The sequence below is a fragment of the Narcine bancroftii genome, chromosome 1 (assembly GCF_036971445.1).
Source record: "Narcine bancroftii isolate sNarBan1 chromosome 1, sNarBan1.hap1, whole genome shotgun sequence".
NCBI classification, from domain to species: Eukaryota; Metazoa; Chordata; class Chondrichthyes; order Torpediniformes; family Narcinidae; genus Narcine; species Narcine bancroftii.
The window spans coordinates 289,762,656-289,780,682 of record NC_091469.1 but is presented as its reverse complement, the minus strand read 5'-3'; the positions used below and the strand labels follow the sequence as shown (position 1 = coordinate 289,780,682).

At 45.8% G+C, this 18,027-nt stretch overlaps 1 protein-coding gene across 13 annotated transcripts in view; it reads right to left on the bottom strand.

The window, feature by feature from the left end:
* Nucleotides 1–886: 886 nt before the first annotated feature.
* ppfibp2a (PPFIA binding protein 2a) overlaps nucleotides 887–18,027 on the bottom strand; it is a 156,421-nt gene continuing 139,280 nt past the window's right edge. For all 13 annotated transcript variants that reach the window (XM_069903068.1, XM_069903077.1, XM_069903073.1 and 10 more), the window contains 8 exons: nucleotides 17,507–17,629; nucleotides 15,813–15,963; nucleotides 14,567–14,678; nucleotides 12,693–12,781; nucleotides 10,800–10,922; nucleotides 8,466–8,591; nucleotides 5,509–5,697; nucleotides 887–2,820 (listed from right to left, as the gene is read on the bottom strand). In XM_069903068.1, coding sequence (XP_069759169.1) covers nucleotides 2,626–2,820; nucleotides 5,509–5,697; nucleotides 8,466–8,591; nucleotides 10,800–10,922; nucleotides 12,693–12,781; nucleotides 14,567–14,678; nucleotides 15,813–15,963; nucleotides 17,507–17,629 — 1,108 coding nt within the window. In that variant the 3' untranslated portion in view covers nucleotides 887–2,625. The remainder of the gene's footprint in view (nucleotides 2,821–5,508; nucleotides 5,698–8,465; nucleotides 8,592–10,799; nucleotides 10,923–12,692; nucleotides 12,782–14,566; nucleotides 14,679–15,812; nucleotides 15,964–17,506; nucleotides 17,630–18,027) is intronic.

Below are 18,027 nucleotides of genomic sequence, written 5' to 3'. Positions count from 1 at the left end.
GTGGTTTTCAAACCTTTTTCTTTCCACCCACATCACATATTAAGAAATAATATGGCAGAGAGAACACTTAGGTCATATGAGGGTTTAGGTTTAGGGGGGCAGTTTGTAAACCACTGGCTTAGAGGGAAATTGGCTGAACGTTGGCAAATGCTTGGTTGGCAGGGACACATTGGGCTGAAGGGCCTGTTTCCCTCTCCAATCCATCAGGTGAACAGTAGAGCAGCAGGCCACTCTTCCCACATCAACCTTCTACAGGAGCTCTATCGAGAATGCCCTGGCCAGGTGCATCAGTGTAGAACAGTTGCTGCAGAGAAATGGATCAGAAGTCAATCCATAGGATCATAAGAGTGGCAGAGATGATCACTGGGGTCTCCCTCCACAGTGCGCCCCCCCCCCCTCATCTACTGGGATCATTGTCCGAAGAGGACATGCAAAATCATTGAGGACCCCTTCCACCCTGCACACAGCATCTTTCAGCTGCTCCCATCAGGGAAGAGATACAGGAGGATCAGAGCCAGCACCACCAGGCTGAGGAGCAGCTTCTTCCCATGGGCAGTGAGAATGCTGAACGACCAAAGGAACAGCTCACACTGACCATCCGAGACTCTCATTTGTAGAAAACTATTTATTTTTATAGATAAAGTACTTGTCCTGCCTATGTATTGTGTGCTACGTCTGGTTGCGTGTCTTACATTGAGGAATGAAGAACGTTGTTTCGTCGGATGACAATAAACTTGACGTGATATCATCCTGCTGTTCTTGCACTTTCCATACAGGAAAACGTAGTCTCCCAGTGAAGAGAGTTCAGCTCACACCCAGCCCCTATTCCTCCCATTGCTTCTATGTCCACACTCACACGCGACACATCCAACCTGAAAAGAAAGTCTCGCCAATAAAAATCTCTTTATTTGCAATTTTGTAAAAACAAAAATTAAAACATTTTTGTAAATATTCTGCAAAATCTAACATTTTTCCACAGGAACATAAGAAATATGCTCGAGAAACTATCTAGTGGTGTTGAATAAAGGATATAAACTTTACATAAAATTCTGGTAAATATTTAAGAACACAAATCAGAAGCGATTAGCAGGGAGAAACTCAACTGGTCAAATTTTTACGTCTCATTTGTGTATGTCCCCCAAAGAAATCAGAAACAGAAGAAAATGCCGGTCATTCAGCCCCTTGTTTCTATCCCTATTGTATAACATCATGGCTGAGTCATGACCTCAGCACCACTTTCCTGCACTCTGTTGTCTGGGATTCCCTCACCAAGTAAATGCACAGTCGTCATATTGAAAAGATATTCGGACAGGTAAATGGATAGGAAAAGCAAATGGGATGAGTGTAGGATGGTCAGCATGGATGAGCCCGGCCTGTTTCTGTGCTCTACGACTCTGGGGCAAACAAGAGAGACTGCAGACCGTGGAACATTGCAACAACACGGAGAGAATGCTAGTGGTGGCCTGAGGATGGAAACACTCCTCTGGTTGAGTTAGCATCGGTGGAGTAAGACCCTCAATAGTTCAGGACAGTTTCTCCACAGATCCTGCCTGACCTGCTGTGTCCGTCCGGCAGTTCCTGCTTCAACTCTCAAGTTTTATCGTCTGTAGGCTGATATTTTTTGAAAAGCATGAAGAATTGAAACAAGACAGACTGCAGACGCTGTGAGAAATGTTCTGGAGAAACGTACCTTGATGAAGGGCTCCGGGCTGAAACATCAGTGAAGTACATTTGCCTCCTTAAGAGGGTGCAAGACCGGGTGAGTTCCTCCAGCATTTCTGTGCTTTTACTACAAAGCATGAAGAATCTTGAACTAAGTGAAATTGAGGATTACCAAGAGGGTTTGGCAGCTTAAACAAGTGTGGTGAACTGCTGCATTCTTGATTTCCTGGTTCCGCCCCGCTCTGTGACTGAACCCTGGCACCTGATTCCGGATGGTATCGTTAGCCCTATGCTAACTTAGAGGCCAGAAGAGTGGGGTGAGTGCATTCACGGACGTTGCCTGTATAAGAGGCATGATGGAATCCCACAGACACCTAACATCATGCTCCTGTTGCTCCCAAGTCTTGGATTTTTCCACCCCTAATCTGGGGAAACCGACCACTAGGAATTTCCTCACCCTCCCCAGCTGAAATCGCAGAAAGGAACATCACTGGGCTTGGAATGGGACCAGAGGACTTCCGCAATGAGATGGAGATGCCATGAATACCTGTCATCTTCAAAGACCCAAGCAGCACCCCAACACCTGACAGGTCCGAATTATAAACATTTAGAAAAAAATCCCATTGCACAGTCATTTACACGGACTTCAAAAGTCTAAAATTACACAATACAAAACTCAGCTCCTCGTCCTGAAACATCAATTCTGCTCATGCTACATAGAGAGCACTTTGGCTTTGTAGATACACACCGGCACTCACATACATTCTTGCACGAGGCAATATTAACGACCACTTCTTGCCTCCCATTGAGGTGTGTTGTTATGGCTATCCCGGGCAGAACCATCTCCGTGGGATGATTAAGGTGTTACTTAGTCTGAGCCTCTGGAACGAGACTGCCCAGGCCGTGTTAGAGTGCTCTGGCCCATTGCTGGCTCTGAAGTCTATGGGCAGGCTCTGGTGGACATCAGAAGTCCAGGCCTTGCACCTGGCCCAGATGACTCAGGTCCTTGTCCATCACTGTCTTCTTTGTTCTGTGGCCGATGTTGTTGCCATGGGAGGCAGCTGGTTTGATCAAGTCCATTGGGCAAATGTAGTCGTTACCCTCGTCAAACCTCTTCTTCCTCAGGTGTCCGAAATGGGAGAAGCTGAGCCTCTTTGGCTAGAGAGGTGGGAAGGAGAAAGTGAGAGAATCAGAGCTGGATAAAGAGGAGAGGGGAAGAGAGAGGGGAAGAGAGAGGGGGGGGGGGGGGAGAGAGAGAGAGAGAGAGAGAGAGAGAGAGAGACAGACAGACAGACAGACAGAGAGAGACAGAGAGACAGAGAGAGAGAGACAGAGAGAGAGAGAGAGAGAGAGAGTGGGGGAAGGGAGAGGGTTCAGGGAAGAGGGCACGAGGAAGCGAGAAAGAGGGCATGAGGGAGCAAGGGAACAAAGGAGCGAGGGAGAAATTTGAATTTTTTTCCGATTAATATGCAGTTCCCTATCTAAACTCAAACTCCACTAAAGATTGTCAGAGATTTCAGAGATATGAACTCAATTTTTCTCCTCTATTTGAGATTGTCTTTGTCTTGATGGTCTCTTTAATCATCATCTTTAATAGGTTGTATTAATGCAGTTAAAGTCATAGTATTACCTAAGTTTTTACATTTATTTCAAGTGATTCCAGTTTGCATTCCAAAGTTTTTATTTGATAATAATGACTCAAAAGTTTCTTCCTTTATTTGGAATAACAAAAATTCTAGAATTAGTAAATTTGATTTACAAAATTTGAAAAAAGATGGAAGTCTGGCCCTACCTAATTTTAGATTTTATTATCTAACTTTTAGGATTTTTTATTCTGAAAAATTGGATCGTCCATTATGGACAGGTTTAGAATTGAGTTCTATACAGCAGTACTCTTCTTCTTCTTCTTTCTTTGGCTTGGCTTCGCAGACGAAGATTTATGGAGGGGGTAAATGTCCACGTCAGCTGCAGGCTTGTTTGTGGCTGACAAGTCCGATGCGGGACAGGCAGACACGGTTGCAGGGGAAAATTGGTTGGTTGGGGTTGGGTGTTGGGTTTTTCCTCCTTTGCCTTTTGTCAGTGAGGTGGGCTCTGCGGTCTTCTTCAAAGGAGGTTGCTGCCCGCCAAACTGTGAGGCGCCAAGATGCACGGTTTGAGGCGATATCAGCCTACTGGAGGTGGTCAATGTGGCAGGCACCAAGAGATTTCTTTAGGCAGTCCTTGTACCTTTTATTTGGTACTCAGTGGCCTTGTTATTGGGTACCTCTCTTCCATTTAGTTTTCCAAGATCAATAATGATCTATCTAATCCAATACTCAAACATATATTGTGAATTTGGTTCCAATTTAGGATATTTTTAAATTTAAAATACTTTGCGTTATCTAGTACTTTTTTTGACCATCAATATTTGATCAATCCTTCTCTATATAGAAAATCAAAGGTATTTTTTCTTTTGCAAATTTATTTAAGGAAGGTTGTTTAATGTCTTTTGGACAGCGGGCAAGTAAATTTGACTTACCAAATATTTATTGTTTTAGATATTTACAGATTAGAAATTTCTTAATTACCATATAACCGGACTTTCCATTTGTATATACACCAGATCTAGTTGATAATATTTTTAAACTGAATCCTTCTCAGAAAGGATTAATTGGAATGATACATGATAGATTTATTGAAATTATGTCCAGTACTTGATGATAAGTTTAAAAAGGCTTGGGATTGGAACTTGCCAGTCCCTTATTGGAGGATCTATGGGGCAAGATTCTTGAACTGGTGAATACATCTTCAATATGTGCCCGACATTCATTAATCCACTTCAAACTGGTGCATCGTGTTCACATGCCGAAAGATAAGCTAGCCTGTATCTTTTCTAATATTACCCTGACTTGTGACGGATGCAAACCTGATATTGCTGCATTGACACGTGTTCTGGTCTTGTCCATCTTTAGAAATCTATTGGAAAAAAATGCTTAATATCTTTCCAACTGTATTTCAGGTGGAGCCACGACCCCATCCAATAACTGCTCTTTTTGAGGTTATTGAACCAGATATGGGGAGTTTTTCTGACCCTGCGCAATTGGCTGTGGCTTTCTCTACGTTGTTGGCTAGAAGATCCATCCTATTCAAATGGAAAGACTCTAGACCTCCAATAGTGATTCAATGGTTCTCTCTTAGTAAGTTCAGAAAAAATTAGATATCATGTATTTAATTCATCAGTGAAATTTGAAGATACATGGCAACTTTTTATGTCTAATTTTCATTTGATGTAAATGTTTCTAATGTGATTAGATTTCTCGCTCTTCTAGATGAGATCTAGTCTTGCCTTTGTTTCTTGATTCCTGGTCTGAATTAAAAGCTACAAAATATATTTAACCCTCAGGATAAGCTGCTCAGTTGTTTTCTTTTTGGTTAGTTTCCTTTAAATAGAGTAGGTTAGGTCGAGTTTTTTAAATATATAGTATTTTTGCTGCCTTTTCTCTCTTTATTTAGTGCAGTGGATGGGGGACCGAGTTTATACTGTTTGAAGTTTTATCTTTTTATATGTGATATTGTATTTTCAAGTTCATTCGCATTTCTTCATTATACTGTATTTATTATAAAAGCCAATAAAAAAAAGATTGAAAAAGGGAAAAAGAGTGGGAAAGTTTGTGAAAGAAAAAAAATACAGTTAGAGATGGAAAGAGAGAGGAAAAGGGGTAGAGGAAGGACAGAGAGTGCATTGGAGATGACACAGGGTGTCAGATGTGTGGAGACGAGACCAGAAGGGTTACTACGGGTGAGAGGAGGGAGCCCTACCCAGGAAGCCAAGGAGACAGCCCCTACTGAGAGTCTGGTGGGACGTACCTTGACTTTGGCTGTTGTGTTGAGGGGTAGGTAGTTACTGGATTCGATTAACTCTCTTTTCTCCTGCTGAGCCTCAGGGCCGATCAGCAGGTTGAAGTGCGTGGTCAGGTGCCTTCGGAGCAAGGTCTTCTGCGGTGGGATGTTGAGGAGCAGGGCTAAGGTTTCAGAGTTAAATCGTGGTTCCAATATCTACATCAAGACAAGGAGTTGTTAAAAGTTGGGCTTTTTCTTGTAGCAAGGTAATGAACTGATGCTGAGGGGGGAGAATTTTTGGCCCCATTAGCACACAAATCCCAGCTCCAATTACCTCGAGAACTGCACTCCACCGTCTCACCCATCCCTGCAGCTTCTGAGATATCTGCTTCAATTCTCTCCTCCTTGAACTTCATCGCTCCCCATCTCCACCTCTGGAATTTTTTCAGTAAAACTCTCTGCCTCTCCTTATCTGAAAAATCCTCTGTGAAACCCACCTTTTACTGTTCATTGCCACAGATGGCAAGTCATTGGGCAGATTTAAAGTGGAGGTTGGATTAGGTAGATAAGGGTGTCAGGGATTATAGCAAGAAGGCAGGAAAATGTGCTTGAGAGGATAATGGCAGAGCAATCTTGATGGGCAGAATAGCACAATTCTGTTCCACCATCTTGTAGTCTTATGGGATATGACCATGAACATCTATACTTGTTAAGTTAGTTCTCTGCAACACAGTGTGAAAAACTCAACAGGAAGTATGTGAAATTAAATGTTTAAAAAGGAAAACACAAAGGGTGGAGGGAGGGTGGAGTGGGGAAGAAGGGTGGAGGGAAGGGGTGGAGGTGGAGAGGGAGGGAGGGGAAGGTGGGGGAAGGGGGAAGGAGGGGGTGGTGAAGGGGGGAAGGGTGGAGATAGGAAGGGTGGAGATAGGAAGGGTGGAGGGAGGAAGGGTGGAGGGAGGAAGGGTGGAGGGAGGAAGGGTGGAGGGAGGAAGGGTGGAGGGAGGAAGGGTGGAGGGAGGAAGGGTGGAGGGAGGAAGGGTGGAGGGAGGAAGGGTGGAGGGAGGAAGGGTGGAGGGAGGAAGGGTGGAGGGAGGAAGGGTGGAGGGAGGAAGGGTGGAGGGAGGAAGGGTGGAGGGAGGAAGGGTGAGGAGAGTCTCTCTAGAGACAGGAGTAGGCAAAGAAGAGGTGGAAGAATTGGAACCAGTTGGATGTAGGAATTAGCTAAAATTAGAAAGACCGATGTTCATGCCATTGAGTTTAATGCTGTCCACGAAGTGTTGTTCCTCAAGTTTATGTTTACAAAATGAGACTGTGTATATTCAAGACGGAAATGTTTATGTGTATTTTGGTCAATATGGTCATAGTGTTAAAAATAATTTTTTTTAAAAAAAAGTTTACATTTACGTTTGCTCTGACAATGGATGAGGCCAAGGACACACGTCATTGTAGTAATGACCAGGCTTTGGTGGGTGGGGAATGAAAAGTTGGCTATAAGGTCAAATTTATACCGACACACTGAACATAGTTTGGGATGGTGGTCAGCACAGAGCTGATGGGTCAAAGTGTCTGTTAATGCTACTGACCCATGACTGCATCATCAAACCCAGTTACAACAGTGTCAGGAAGTTTGCAGATGACACGACAGTCGTCGGCCTCACCATCAACAACAATGAGTCGCGCTACAGAGAAGAGTTGGAGAAGCTTGTGAAATGGTGCGAGAGCAACTGCCTGAGTCTCAATGTGGACAAGGCGAAGGAGATAGTCGTGGACTTCAGGAGGACCAGGAAAGATCAGCCTCCACTACACATCAATAACTCTGTAGTAGAGAGACTGGAGAGCACCAAGTTCCTTGGAGTTCACTTAATTAGTGATCAGTCGTGGACAGTCAACATCTCCTCACTTGCCAGGAAGGCCCAACAGCGACTACACTTCCTGAGAAGTTTGAAGCGGGCAAGGCTACCGGCCACCATTATGCCAGCCTTCTACAGGAGCTCTATCAAGAGTGTCCAGGCCGGCAGCATCGCAGTGTGGCACAGTTGCTGCAGAGAAATGGATCGGAAGTCAATCCACAAGACCAAAAGAGTGGCCAAGAGGATCACTGGAGTCTCCCTCACCCTCACTCCCACCCCCCACCCCCATTGATGTGATTTACCGGGATCGTTGTCTGAAGAGGGCTCACAATATCATTGAGGACCCCTTCCACCCCGCACACAGCATCTTCCGGCTGCTCCCATCAGGGAAGAGATACAGGAGGATCAGAGCCAGCACCAGCAGGCTGAGGAACAGCTTCTTCCCACGGGCAGTGAGAATGGTGAACAACTGAATGAACTGCTCACACTGATCATCCGAGTCTCTCATTCGTTCAAAGAGACATTTATTTATTTATTTGTTAATAGATATAATACTTTCCCTGCATATTTACTGTTTGTCAGTATGTCTGGTTGTGTTTCTGCGTGTTTTGCACCAAGGACTGGAGAACTCTGTTTCATCGGGCTGTACTTCTACAATCAGATGACAATAAACTTCACTTATTCCTGTGGTATCTTGTTCTATGTTTTCCTATGTTCTGTGTAACAATAACCTGGCTGTTATAACTCAAAACATCCCCATAAAGAATTCTTGCTAGCAACAATCACATGAAGAGTGGAAAGGCATAGTGTTGGACAGCATGGAAAGAGGCCATTTGGCCCATAGAGTCTATGCTGTCCATGCCAATCCCTTTTTATTTCGCAGTTTCCACCAATGTCTCCTGCATTCTAGCCCCTTGTTATGCTGCAGGGGGCCAATGAACTCCCCAACCCATGCATATTTGGAGACCAGAGTCCCCCAGTGGGAAAACTCTTGCAGTCACAGGAGAAATGTGCAAACTCCACATAGAGAATGCCAGAGGTCGAGATTGAACCAGGACCTCTGGGGGCACGAGACAGTGCCTCTACCCGCCACGCTGCCCAGTTATCTTTGAGTGAGAGAACTAATACACTTACAACAAGTCCACCGTGGACTCCACTCCCACGGAGGTTTGGCGCGTACTCCGCGAGATCGACTGACCTCAGCCACTCCATTACGCGATGGTTCGACCACTGCACCACTTCAGATGGTGAGGTATGATTCTGCCCACAAACATGGGGAGAAGCAAAACAATTCAGAGCTTTTACAAAAGAAAACTGGCGATTTTTTCAAACTACACCTGAGATTTCCAAGGTTTTGTCTCTTTTTAGAATAAATGTGTGTGTAAACCAACAGAATTAAGGCTGAACAGAGGACAGGGCAGGAAAGGTTCAGTAGGATATGAATCAAATGCAGTCGGAGGGCATTAGTCCAGGTGCTAACGGTCGGCATGGATGAATTGGGCAGAAGATGGCAGCTGCAAAGCATCAGATTGGAGGTCTGTAGTGTGGATGGTGGAGGGTCATGTGGGACGGAGGGTGATTAAAACTGCTGAGAAGATCACTGGGATCTCCATTCCCTCTGTTGACAATATCAGCAGAGAGCGATGCTTAAAGAGGGCTCAGAGAATTGTCGATGATCCTTACCATCCAGCCCACCATATCTTTGAGACACTACCTTCAAAGAAGAGGTACAGGAGCATAAAAACCAGGACTGTCCAGAAGGGGAACAGCTTCTTCCCGTAGGCAGTGAGACTGTTGAACAATCCTGAGCCCCTTCTCCACTGGCACCTTGTCTGGGGAATTAACCGGTTAAGGGTCCAGTGGAAAAGGAAAGCAATCAGCACTCTGGTGTCAAATCACGCCGGGGATTGACGGCCTCTACTCCGACTCATATCCCCGGCGTCAGCTGAAGCCGGTGTGCCGATTAAACCAATGGGAAAAGGACAACTTCCATCCATTCCATTCCATTCCATTCAAAGGTCGACTTTCCGATCCCCAGGGATGGGTTGTGTATAGTGGAAAAGCAGTCAGTCTCCTGGTTAAAGTTGGCTCAGTGGAAAGTGCACAAATGGCTTCCTACCCTGGGACACTGCACGGCCAATTAACTGGGATGCCAGTGGGAAAAGGGCTCTAGAAACTGGTAAATTGTTCTTTTATATTTATTTTGGATTGTTATATATGCATGTAATTTGTGCACATCTGTGTGTGTGTGTGTGTGTGTGTGTGTGTGTGTGTGTGTGTGTGTGTGTGTGTGTGTGTGCACTAAGATCCAGAGATGTGTTGCTTTGCCATGTTGTATATGTATAATCAAATGACAATAAACTGGAACTTATTGTCTTACACATAAGCACAATGTATAGATGCATAGAAATTCTTACTTTCTGAAGCCACACAGGTTTGCAAGCTAAAATAACTAAAATAGTGTACATATAATCAGTGCAATTGGGAGAGGGCGGTGATTGGATTGCTCTGGCATGGAGCTGGCATGGAATATGATGGACGGTGGACTCTTTCTATGCCATGCTATTCTGTGATCGATCTGTTATCCTGGCATCTTCTCTGTTCCACAACATACTGGTTCACAAGAATGTAATAGACCATAGAACATTCTGGCATAGAACTGGCCCTTCAGCTCATCTGCATAAACCTACTTAATAATCTAGCCCTCCTTTACCTCACACCCATAACCCTTAATTTTTCTTATATCCATGTGCCTAAGAATCTTTCAAAAATCCCTTTTGTGCCAGCCTCCACCACCACCCTGGCAATGTACTCCGGGTACCCACTACTCCCTGTGTAAATATCTTACCCCTGAAGTCTTCCTCCCCTCACCTTGTATAGATGTCCTCTGAGTTTGCAAAAGGGGGAACCCAGGCATCTCAAAGATTATAGAGTCACACAGCATGGAAACAGGCCCTGTATCCCAACTTGCTCATGCCAATGAAAATGTCCCACCCACACTAGTCCCACCTGCCTGCGTGTGACCCACATCCCTCTCCATCCCTCCTATCCATGGATCTGTCTAAATGTTCCTTAAACATTGCATTAGTACCTGCCTCAACCATCTCCTCCAGTAGCCCTTTCCATACATCCACCACCCTCTGTTTCCCCACAGGTTCCCGTTAAATCTCTCCCCATCTCACCTTAAACCCGTGTCCTCTGGTTATTGATTTTCCTGCTCTGAGTAAAATACTCTGAGTTCACGCGATCTATTCCCCTCATGATTTTGTCCACCTCTGTGAAATCCTCCTCCTGGGCTCCAAGGTACAAAGCCCCAGCCTGCTCAACCTCTCCCTGTAGCTCAGGCCCCCCGAGTCCTGGCAACATCCCCATAAATCCTCTCTGCTCCCTCTCCAGCTTGACGACATCTTTCCTGCAGTGTGGTGACCAACACTGAACGCAACCCATCAGTTACAGGAAGCCCTGTACCTCATCAGAAGGTCGTCGGCGCAGGCAGTCAGGCTGGAACTTGTTGGCATGAAGCACATGAATGGCAGACTTGATGCTCAGATGATGCAGCTGGCTGGTGATCTTCAGGAACAAGAGATCATTCTGCAAAGGAATGAGAGACCATTACCATCAACGACTCCTGTTTGGACATTTACAGGGCAGATCTGTGCCAGCTTCGACCTTCAGAGTTATTTATAACATTTTATAACATATAGCTTGGTAACAGGCCATTTCAGCCCACAAATCTGTGCTGCCCAATTACACCCAATTGACCTACACCCCTGGTACATTTTGAACATGGGAGGAAACCGGAGCCCCCGGGGAAACCAATGCAGACATAGGGAGAATGTACAAACTCCTTGCAGACTGCGCCGGATTTGAACCTGGGACACTGACAACTGCTACACTAACCACTCCACCCACTCTATGGAGCCACAGAGTTCTACAGTATGGAAACAGGCCACTCTTTCCAACCTTACCACACTAACACAGTGAGTCCCAATTGCCTAACCCATAAAATCGTGAGACTTAGGAGTTCAGCCCATCGAGCCCACTCTGTCATTCAAATGATGGTGGATGCACTTTTCCTCTCATCCCTATTCTCCCGCCTTCTCCCCATAACCTTTTGACACCTGGATAGAGTGGACGTGGAGAGCATGTTTCCAGTAGTGGGAGAGTCTAGGATTAGAGGGCACAGCCTCAGAATAAAAAGATGTCCCTCTAGAACAAAAATGAGGAGACATTCCTTCAGTTAGAGGGTGGCGAATCTGGGGAATTCATTGCCACGGACGGCTGTGGAGTCCAAGTCACTGGGTAGATTTAAAGCAGAGGTTGACATGTTCTTGATTAAATTTAAACCTACAGCATGGTAACTGACCATTTCGGCCCACGAGTCCGTGCTTCCCAATTTACACCCAATTAACCTGCACCCCTGGTATGCTTTGAATGGTGGGATGAAGCCATAACCCCTGTGGAAAACCTACACAGACGTGGAGAGAATGTACAAACTCCTTACAGACAGCACGGGATTTGAACTCCAGTCCTGATTGTTGGCACTGCACTAATCGCTACGCCAACCATGCTGCCCTAGCGTGAGGGGATCAAAGGTGAAAGAGAGAAGGCAGGAGAATGGGGTTGCGAGGAAAAACCAAATCAGCCATGATTCCAATAGTGGAGCAGACCTGATGGGCTAATTCGGGTCCTATATCTTATGGTCTCATGGGATATGACCATGGACATCTGTACCCAATTGAGCTGGGGTCTGGGCCACACACACTGGTACACTTGACAGAACATAGTTGGAATTAAATGTTTGAAAAGGGATCACACAACTTGGGTTTGTCCAGTATCCAATGATGTTGTCCAATGATGTTCCTCACCCTGGGACATGGGAGGACATGGTGAATCATGGCTGAAGATATAAACTCAGAGGGGGTTGGTTTGATGGAATGGATCACATTGTGGACTGAAGACTCACAGCTTCAGAGACCCAGGTTAGATAGCGACCTCCAGCGCTGTCTGTGTGGAATGTGCGACTGCCTGGATTTTCCCCTGGGATCTTCCTGATTTCCTCCCACATCCCAAGGACATGAGGGTCAATGGGTGTGGATGGGTGGGGGAAGTCTGGGGAAGTCCAGAATGTGAGACAAGTGAACAATGGGGATTAACATCCGATTAGTGTCAGCAATGGTTGGCATGGACTCAGTGGGTTGAATGACCTGTTTCCATGCTGATTTCTTGGTGTCCATGAGACAGGGGTTGCTTTGAATCATTTCTCAAAACTTGTGAGTGATTCTCTGAAGGTACATGGCTCAAAGTTGCCCAGAGTTTGAACCATTCACCTATTCAGGTGATCTGTGCTGGTGGACTCACCATAGTGAGGTACTGGAGTACACGGCCATCTACCCTGGCCTCGGTGAACTGGTCCTTGTACTGAGGCAAGCCGATGTCATCCAACCAACCTGAAAACACAAGTGAGCAGTCAACCACAACCAGAACCAAACACCCAGTCGCAATCTGCTGCAGGAACTCAGAGGGCCAAACAGCGTCCGTGGGCAGGAAAGATTGGGCGGCGTTTTGAGCCGAGATTTTTCGTCAACACTGAGGGAAGTTAGTACAGGATCAGTGTAAGGAGGAGAGGGTGGGAGGGATGAGGGAATCAGCCATCCTGGCAGAGGTGAAACATTTCGGACAGAGGCAGTGGAGTGTCAGGTCAAACAAATGGAGAGAGAAGTAAGGGGTGCCATGGTTAGTGTAGTGGTTAGTGCAGTGCTGTTTCAGCGCCAGAGACTTAGGTTCAAATCTGGCACTGTCTGTAAAGAGTTTTATGTTTTCCCCATGACCAACATGGGTTTCTTCCAAGTGCTCTGGTTTCCTCCCACCATTCAAAATGTATGGGGTTGTTATATAGTCAGGATAATGTGAACTATTTTGTAACCGCTTAAGAATACACCCTTCTCACTGTAGTAACTTTAGTGCACTGCCGTGGGGGCGTATGTATATGAGTGTGTGTGAACAGTTTCCTGAGATGGTGGAAGGCATCAGTAAATAAAGTCTCTTCTGTTATTTGAATCTTGTATCTCTAAATTATTTAAGAAGCCTCCCAGGTAACACAGAGGCCTAACAGGGATTGTAGGTTAATTGGAGATATTTTGGCAGCACAGCCTCATGGGCCAAAATGGACGTATATCTAAAATGTAAAAAAATTATATTTATGTTAAGTGAGGAGAAAAGAAAGCAAGGCTTTTTCTTAAATGTGCAGGGGCCCTTGATGAGAATGGAGCGATTAAAAAATAGAGTAGTCAGGTGATTAGAGACAAAGGTTGTCAGTACTGTAGTTTGATTTGTAGAGAACATACAACTGTACAACACTAGTGTACAGACACTGTGATTTAAGTAAAAGCCTTGCTTTGTTTTCTCCTCATGCAACATAAATATTGTTGGAAGGAGAGAAGGAGGAAGCCAAAACTTGACGGCATCATAGGGAAGGGGGCCCATAATAAACTTTGAGCAGAGTCCTAGGGTGGGGGGTAGGTGGGTCATAGCCAACAAAAGGTTGAGAGTGGCTGGTGTGCAGTACATAGAAGCGCTGGAGGAACTCGGCAGGTCTCACAGAGTCCACAGGACGTAAAGATATATTCAACATTTTGGGCTTGAGCCCTTCTTCAAGGTGTGAGTAAAAAGCAGGCAGGCACCTGAATTAAAGGGGAAGAATGGCCTGGGGAGGAATACAGACCAACAGACAAAAGGTGTTTATTGGATATGATGAGAACAGGAGAGAGGGAAGGTGAGAATTGAGGGGGTTTGGTTTTGGATCTGTGAAAATGAGACAGAGGGAATAGGGAAGAGAGTGAGAGAGAGAGTGAACTAGAGGATAGGAGACAGGGGAAAGATGATGGTAGGAGGTCTAACAGAAACCGGAGAAGTCAATATTAATGCCGTCCGGTTGGAAGGGGCCCAGTCGGAAGATGAGGAGTTGTTCCTCCAATTTGTGGGTGGTCTCAGTCTGGCAGTACATGAGACCACGGACAGACATGCCAGCAAGGGAACGGGACAGGGAATGAGAATGGCTGCTATACAAACATGACTACAGGTTCAGTTCAGCTCCAGGGCAGTAGAGATTTGGAGCACGTTTTTCCCCTTACTCCTCAAGAAGGATCATTAACTGTGGGGTGTCGGGGGTGGGGGGCAGTGGGGGCAGTGGGGGTGGGGGGGAAGCTCACCCTGGCTGATCAGTTAGCACTCACGTGTCACCCAGATGTGGTTGAGTTTCCCTGGGTTGTCATTTTTCCCAATCTCCACTGCTTTCTGTAGCACCTGGATCTTCTTCCTGTGCAGTGGGTGTTTCATTCCAAGCTCCTGAATTATTGTGACATAAGGGAAAAAAAAACATCAAAAGATCTCTCTGTCCAGCCCACCTTTCATTTCCCCATTGAAGATCACAAAGAGCTTTGATGTTTTTAAATTTAAAATTAAAAAAAAAGTTTAAATATACAGCACCGTAACAGGCTCTTCCGGCCCACGACCCGGACCCCCTGAATGTGACCAATTAACATACTAACCCTGTATGGTTTTGGAGGGTGGGAGGAAACCAGAGCACCCGGAGGAAATCCACGCACTCACAGGGAGAACGCATAAACTCCTTACGGACAGTGGCAGATTTAACCTGGGTCGCTGGTGCTGTGACCGCGTTCCGCTAACCATGTGCGGTGAAATAGGGCTCCAGGCAGACACAGTTGCTCAGCGAGTAGTGCTTCTGCCTCACAGCTCTGGAGACCTGGGCTCGATCCTGACCTCAGGTGCTGTCTGTGTGGAGTTTGCCCGTCCTCTCTGTGACTGCTTGGGTTTCCCCCATGGGCTGCTGTAAATTGCTTCCAGTGTATGGGTGGGTGGAAGAACCCAAGGAGAGATGGGGGGGAGTAAAATGGGTTAGGGTGGGATGACTGCCAGAATAGATGGTGGGCACAGACTAAATGGGCTAAAGGGCTGTATTCCTCTATGTCAGTGGTTTTCAAACTGCCTCCTAAACTCACTTTAAGCAATCCCTATGCCATCGGTGCTCTGTGATTAGTAAGGGATTGCTTAAGGTGGGATGTGGGTGGGAAGGGAAGGTTGAGAATCCCTGCTCGAGACCCAATTGTTACTGAAATGTTTTGCTTGAGAAAAATTGCCATTGGCCCATTTCCTTTGGAGTTCTGAAGCTGTGCACATAACGAGTTAATGAGGGATGATTAAAACAGTGGTTTTCAAACTTTTTTTATTTCCACCCACATCCCACCTTAAGCAATCCCTTACTAATCACAGAGCACTTATTGCATAGGGATTACTTAAAGAGGGATGTGAGTTGGAGGTGGGGGGGGGGAGAATTTTGAAAATCACCCACTCTTGCCCTGCACCCCAACATCATTACTCCGCTGGCTACGACCTGTTGACCAACCCCCATCCCACACGTTACCACTTCGGTTGACCTCACTTGGTGGGAAGGTGCCTTACCTTCTCGAGCTCCTGCGGTGTTGCTGCCATCAGTTTTTGCCCAGAGGTGATCCACTGCCTGGCCAGTGCCACGTACTGACTGAGGCCAGCGCTCTCGAGCCACATGCACACCTGGTCGGTCGTCCACTGAGGAAAAGGGGTGTTTGGATCTCTGAAAAATGAATGCCACCATTGGAAACTTTTACTGTGGAACATTCCGTCAAAGATGCACACCAATCAGACCATCAGCAATGTTTTCTTCATTTCATCTTTGTCCGATCTCACTCCCAAAGCCCTAACATCTCACCCAATCTAACCCCTCTCCCAATACTGAACCCTATAATATCCTACCCTCTCTAATCCCACTCCCCATTCTGAACCCATTAATATTCCCTCCTTTCTAACCCCATTCCCAGCCCTACTAAAATCCTACCCTATTTAATTTTGCCACACTGAGCTCTTCAATATTCCACCCTGTCTAATCACACTCCCAATCAATTTGATATCCCACCGCATCTCATCCCACTCTAAAGCCAGTGCTCTGTAAGAACTTGCCCCAAACTCCCTCACTCCCATTGAAGCCCCACCCTGCACCGAATAAAACCTTTATTTGTAGAATCCTTTTGCCAGCGGGAACAAAAGCCTCAGCATGTTGAATCTATCCTGTCAATTTTAACCTTGCGGTTTTGACCTCATCCTTGTAAGAGTCCCCCAGGATAGAATAATCAGCGACTGAAGTCATGGGGTGATGTAACCCGGGCTCTCCACAATTTAACACCGATACTTAGTTCTGTTCCTTCAGAGACAATCCAACATGCTTTACTTTCCCTTGTTTTTACCTGGAATATTCATCGGTGAAATTTGAAGATACATGGCAAATTTTTATGCTTCATTTTCATTTAATGTAAATGTTTCTAATGTGATTAGATGTACTCGCTCTTCCAGATGAGATCTTGTCTTGGCTTTGTTTTTTGATTCCTGGTCTGAATCAAAAGCTACAAAATATATTTAACCCACAGGATAAGCTGCTCAGATTTTTATATTTGCTTAGTTTTTTTTAAATAGAGTATTTTATATATATATATTTTTGATTTCTGTCTTCACCCAGGGCAGAGGAGAGGGCTGCTAGAGATAGTGGTGGAAGCAAATGTAGCATTCAGGAGGATTTTACATCACGCTCGTCCACTCCAAGGGACTGTTATCTCAGATCTGCCCACCAAAGCCTCCACCACTGACCAGCAACCCTGCACTACTCTAACCTGGAACTTCTCCGGGACCACCAAGAGTTCTCTGCACCATTGAAACACCACTTTATTTTCTGGCACTGACTGTAACTGTGAATATTTATTTACCTGTCCTTTATATTTATTATCTCTCTGTATTGGGTTGATTTAATTTATATTATTGTCAGTTATCACAGGTGTTTGAGTGGCTGCAGTGAGTAGGAATTTCTAAGCATCTGTACATGGTACTTGTGTGTATGACAATAAACCCTTTATCGTTGTCAGCAGGTGGCCAGTTTACCCAGTGACCCTCTGTCTTTGAGATGTGGGAGACCAGAGCACTCAGGGGAAACTGGATCCTCTGGGGAAAAGCCCACGAGGTTGCAGAGACAGCATGTGAACTCTGCACAGACAGTAGCGGAGGCGTATCTCTGGCAACGGCTCTATCCGCCCTCCTGTCTTTTAACCCACGGTGATGCTTTGGGGACTCACATCCGCTGAAAGGACAGTTCCTTAGACCTCACTAGGCAGGGTCCTGTGGTTGCTCGAAGACCACCTCTCTTGAACTCTAGTTCGCCATCATCCTGGAGTGGACTTGAGTGTGTCCTTCGTATTCTAGATAAAGGAGAGAGAGAGAGAGCAGGTGACAGAATGGCTTGGAATGAGAGACCTCTGCCCTTTAAGTCTGTACTAACATCTCCCCCTCAAATTCTCCCCACAGCCCTGCAAATCCATTCAATACAGAACCTTACCCTGCCCCCAATAGCACACTGTACGTCAAGAACAGGAGTGGGCCACTCGGACCTTCAAGCATGCCCCACAATTCAATGCAAAATGACACTGGGCTTACTGACATCTCGAGATCCTTGGATAGAATGCAGATCTGAGCTTTATACTGTATCTCGGTCGATAATCTGGCCCAGGAATCAATTCATTTCATTTTCTTAGTTCCACGAACTTTCAAAAAGATGCCTTTTGAAATACTCCCAATGATCTCCCCCCCCACCAACGCT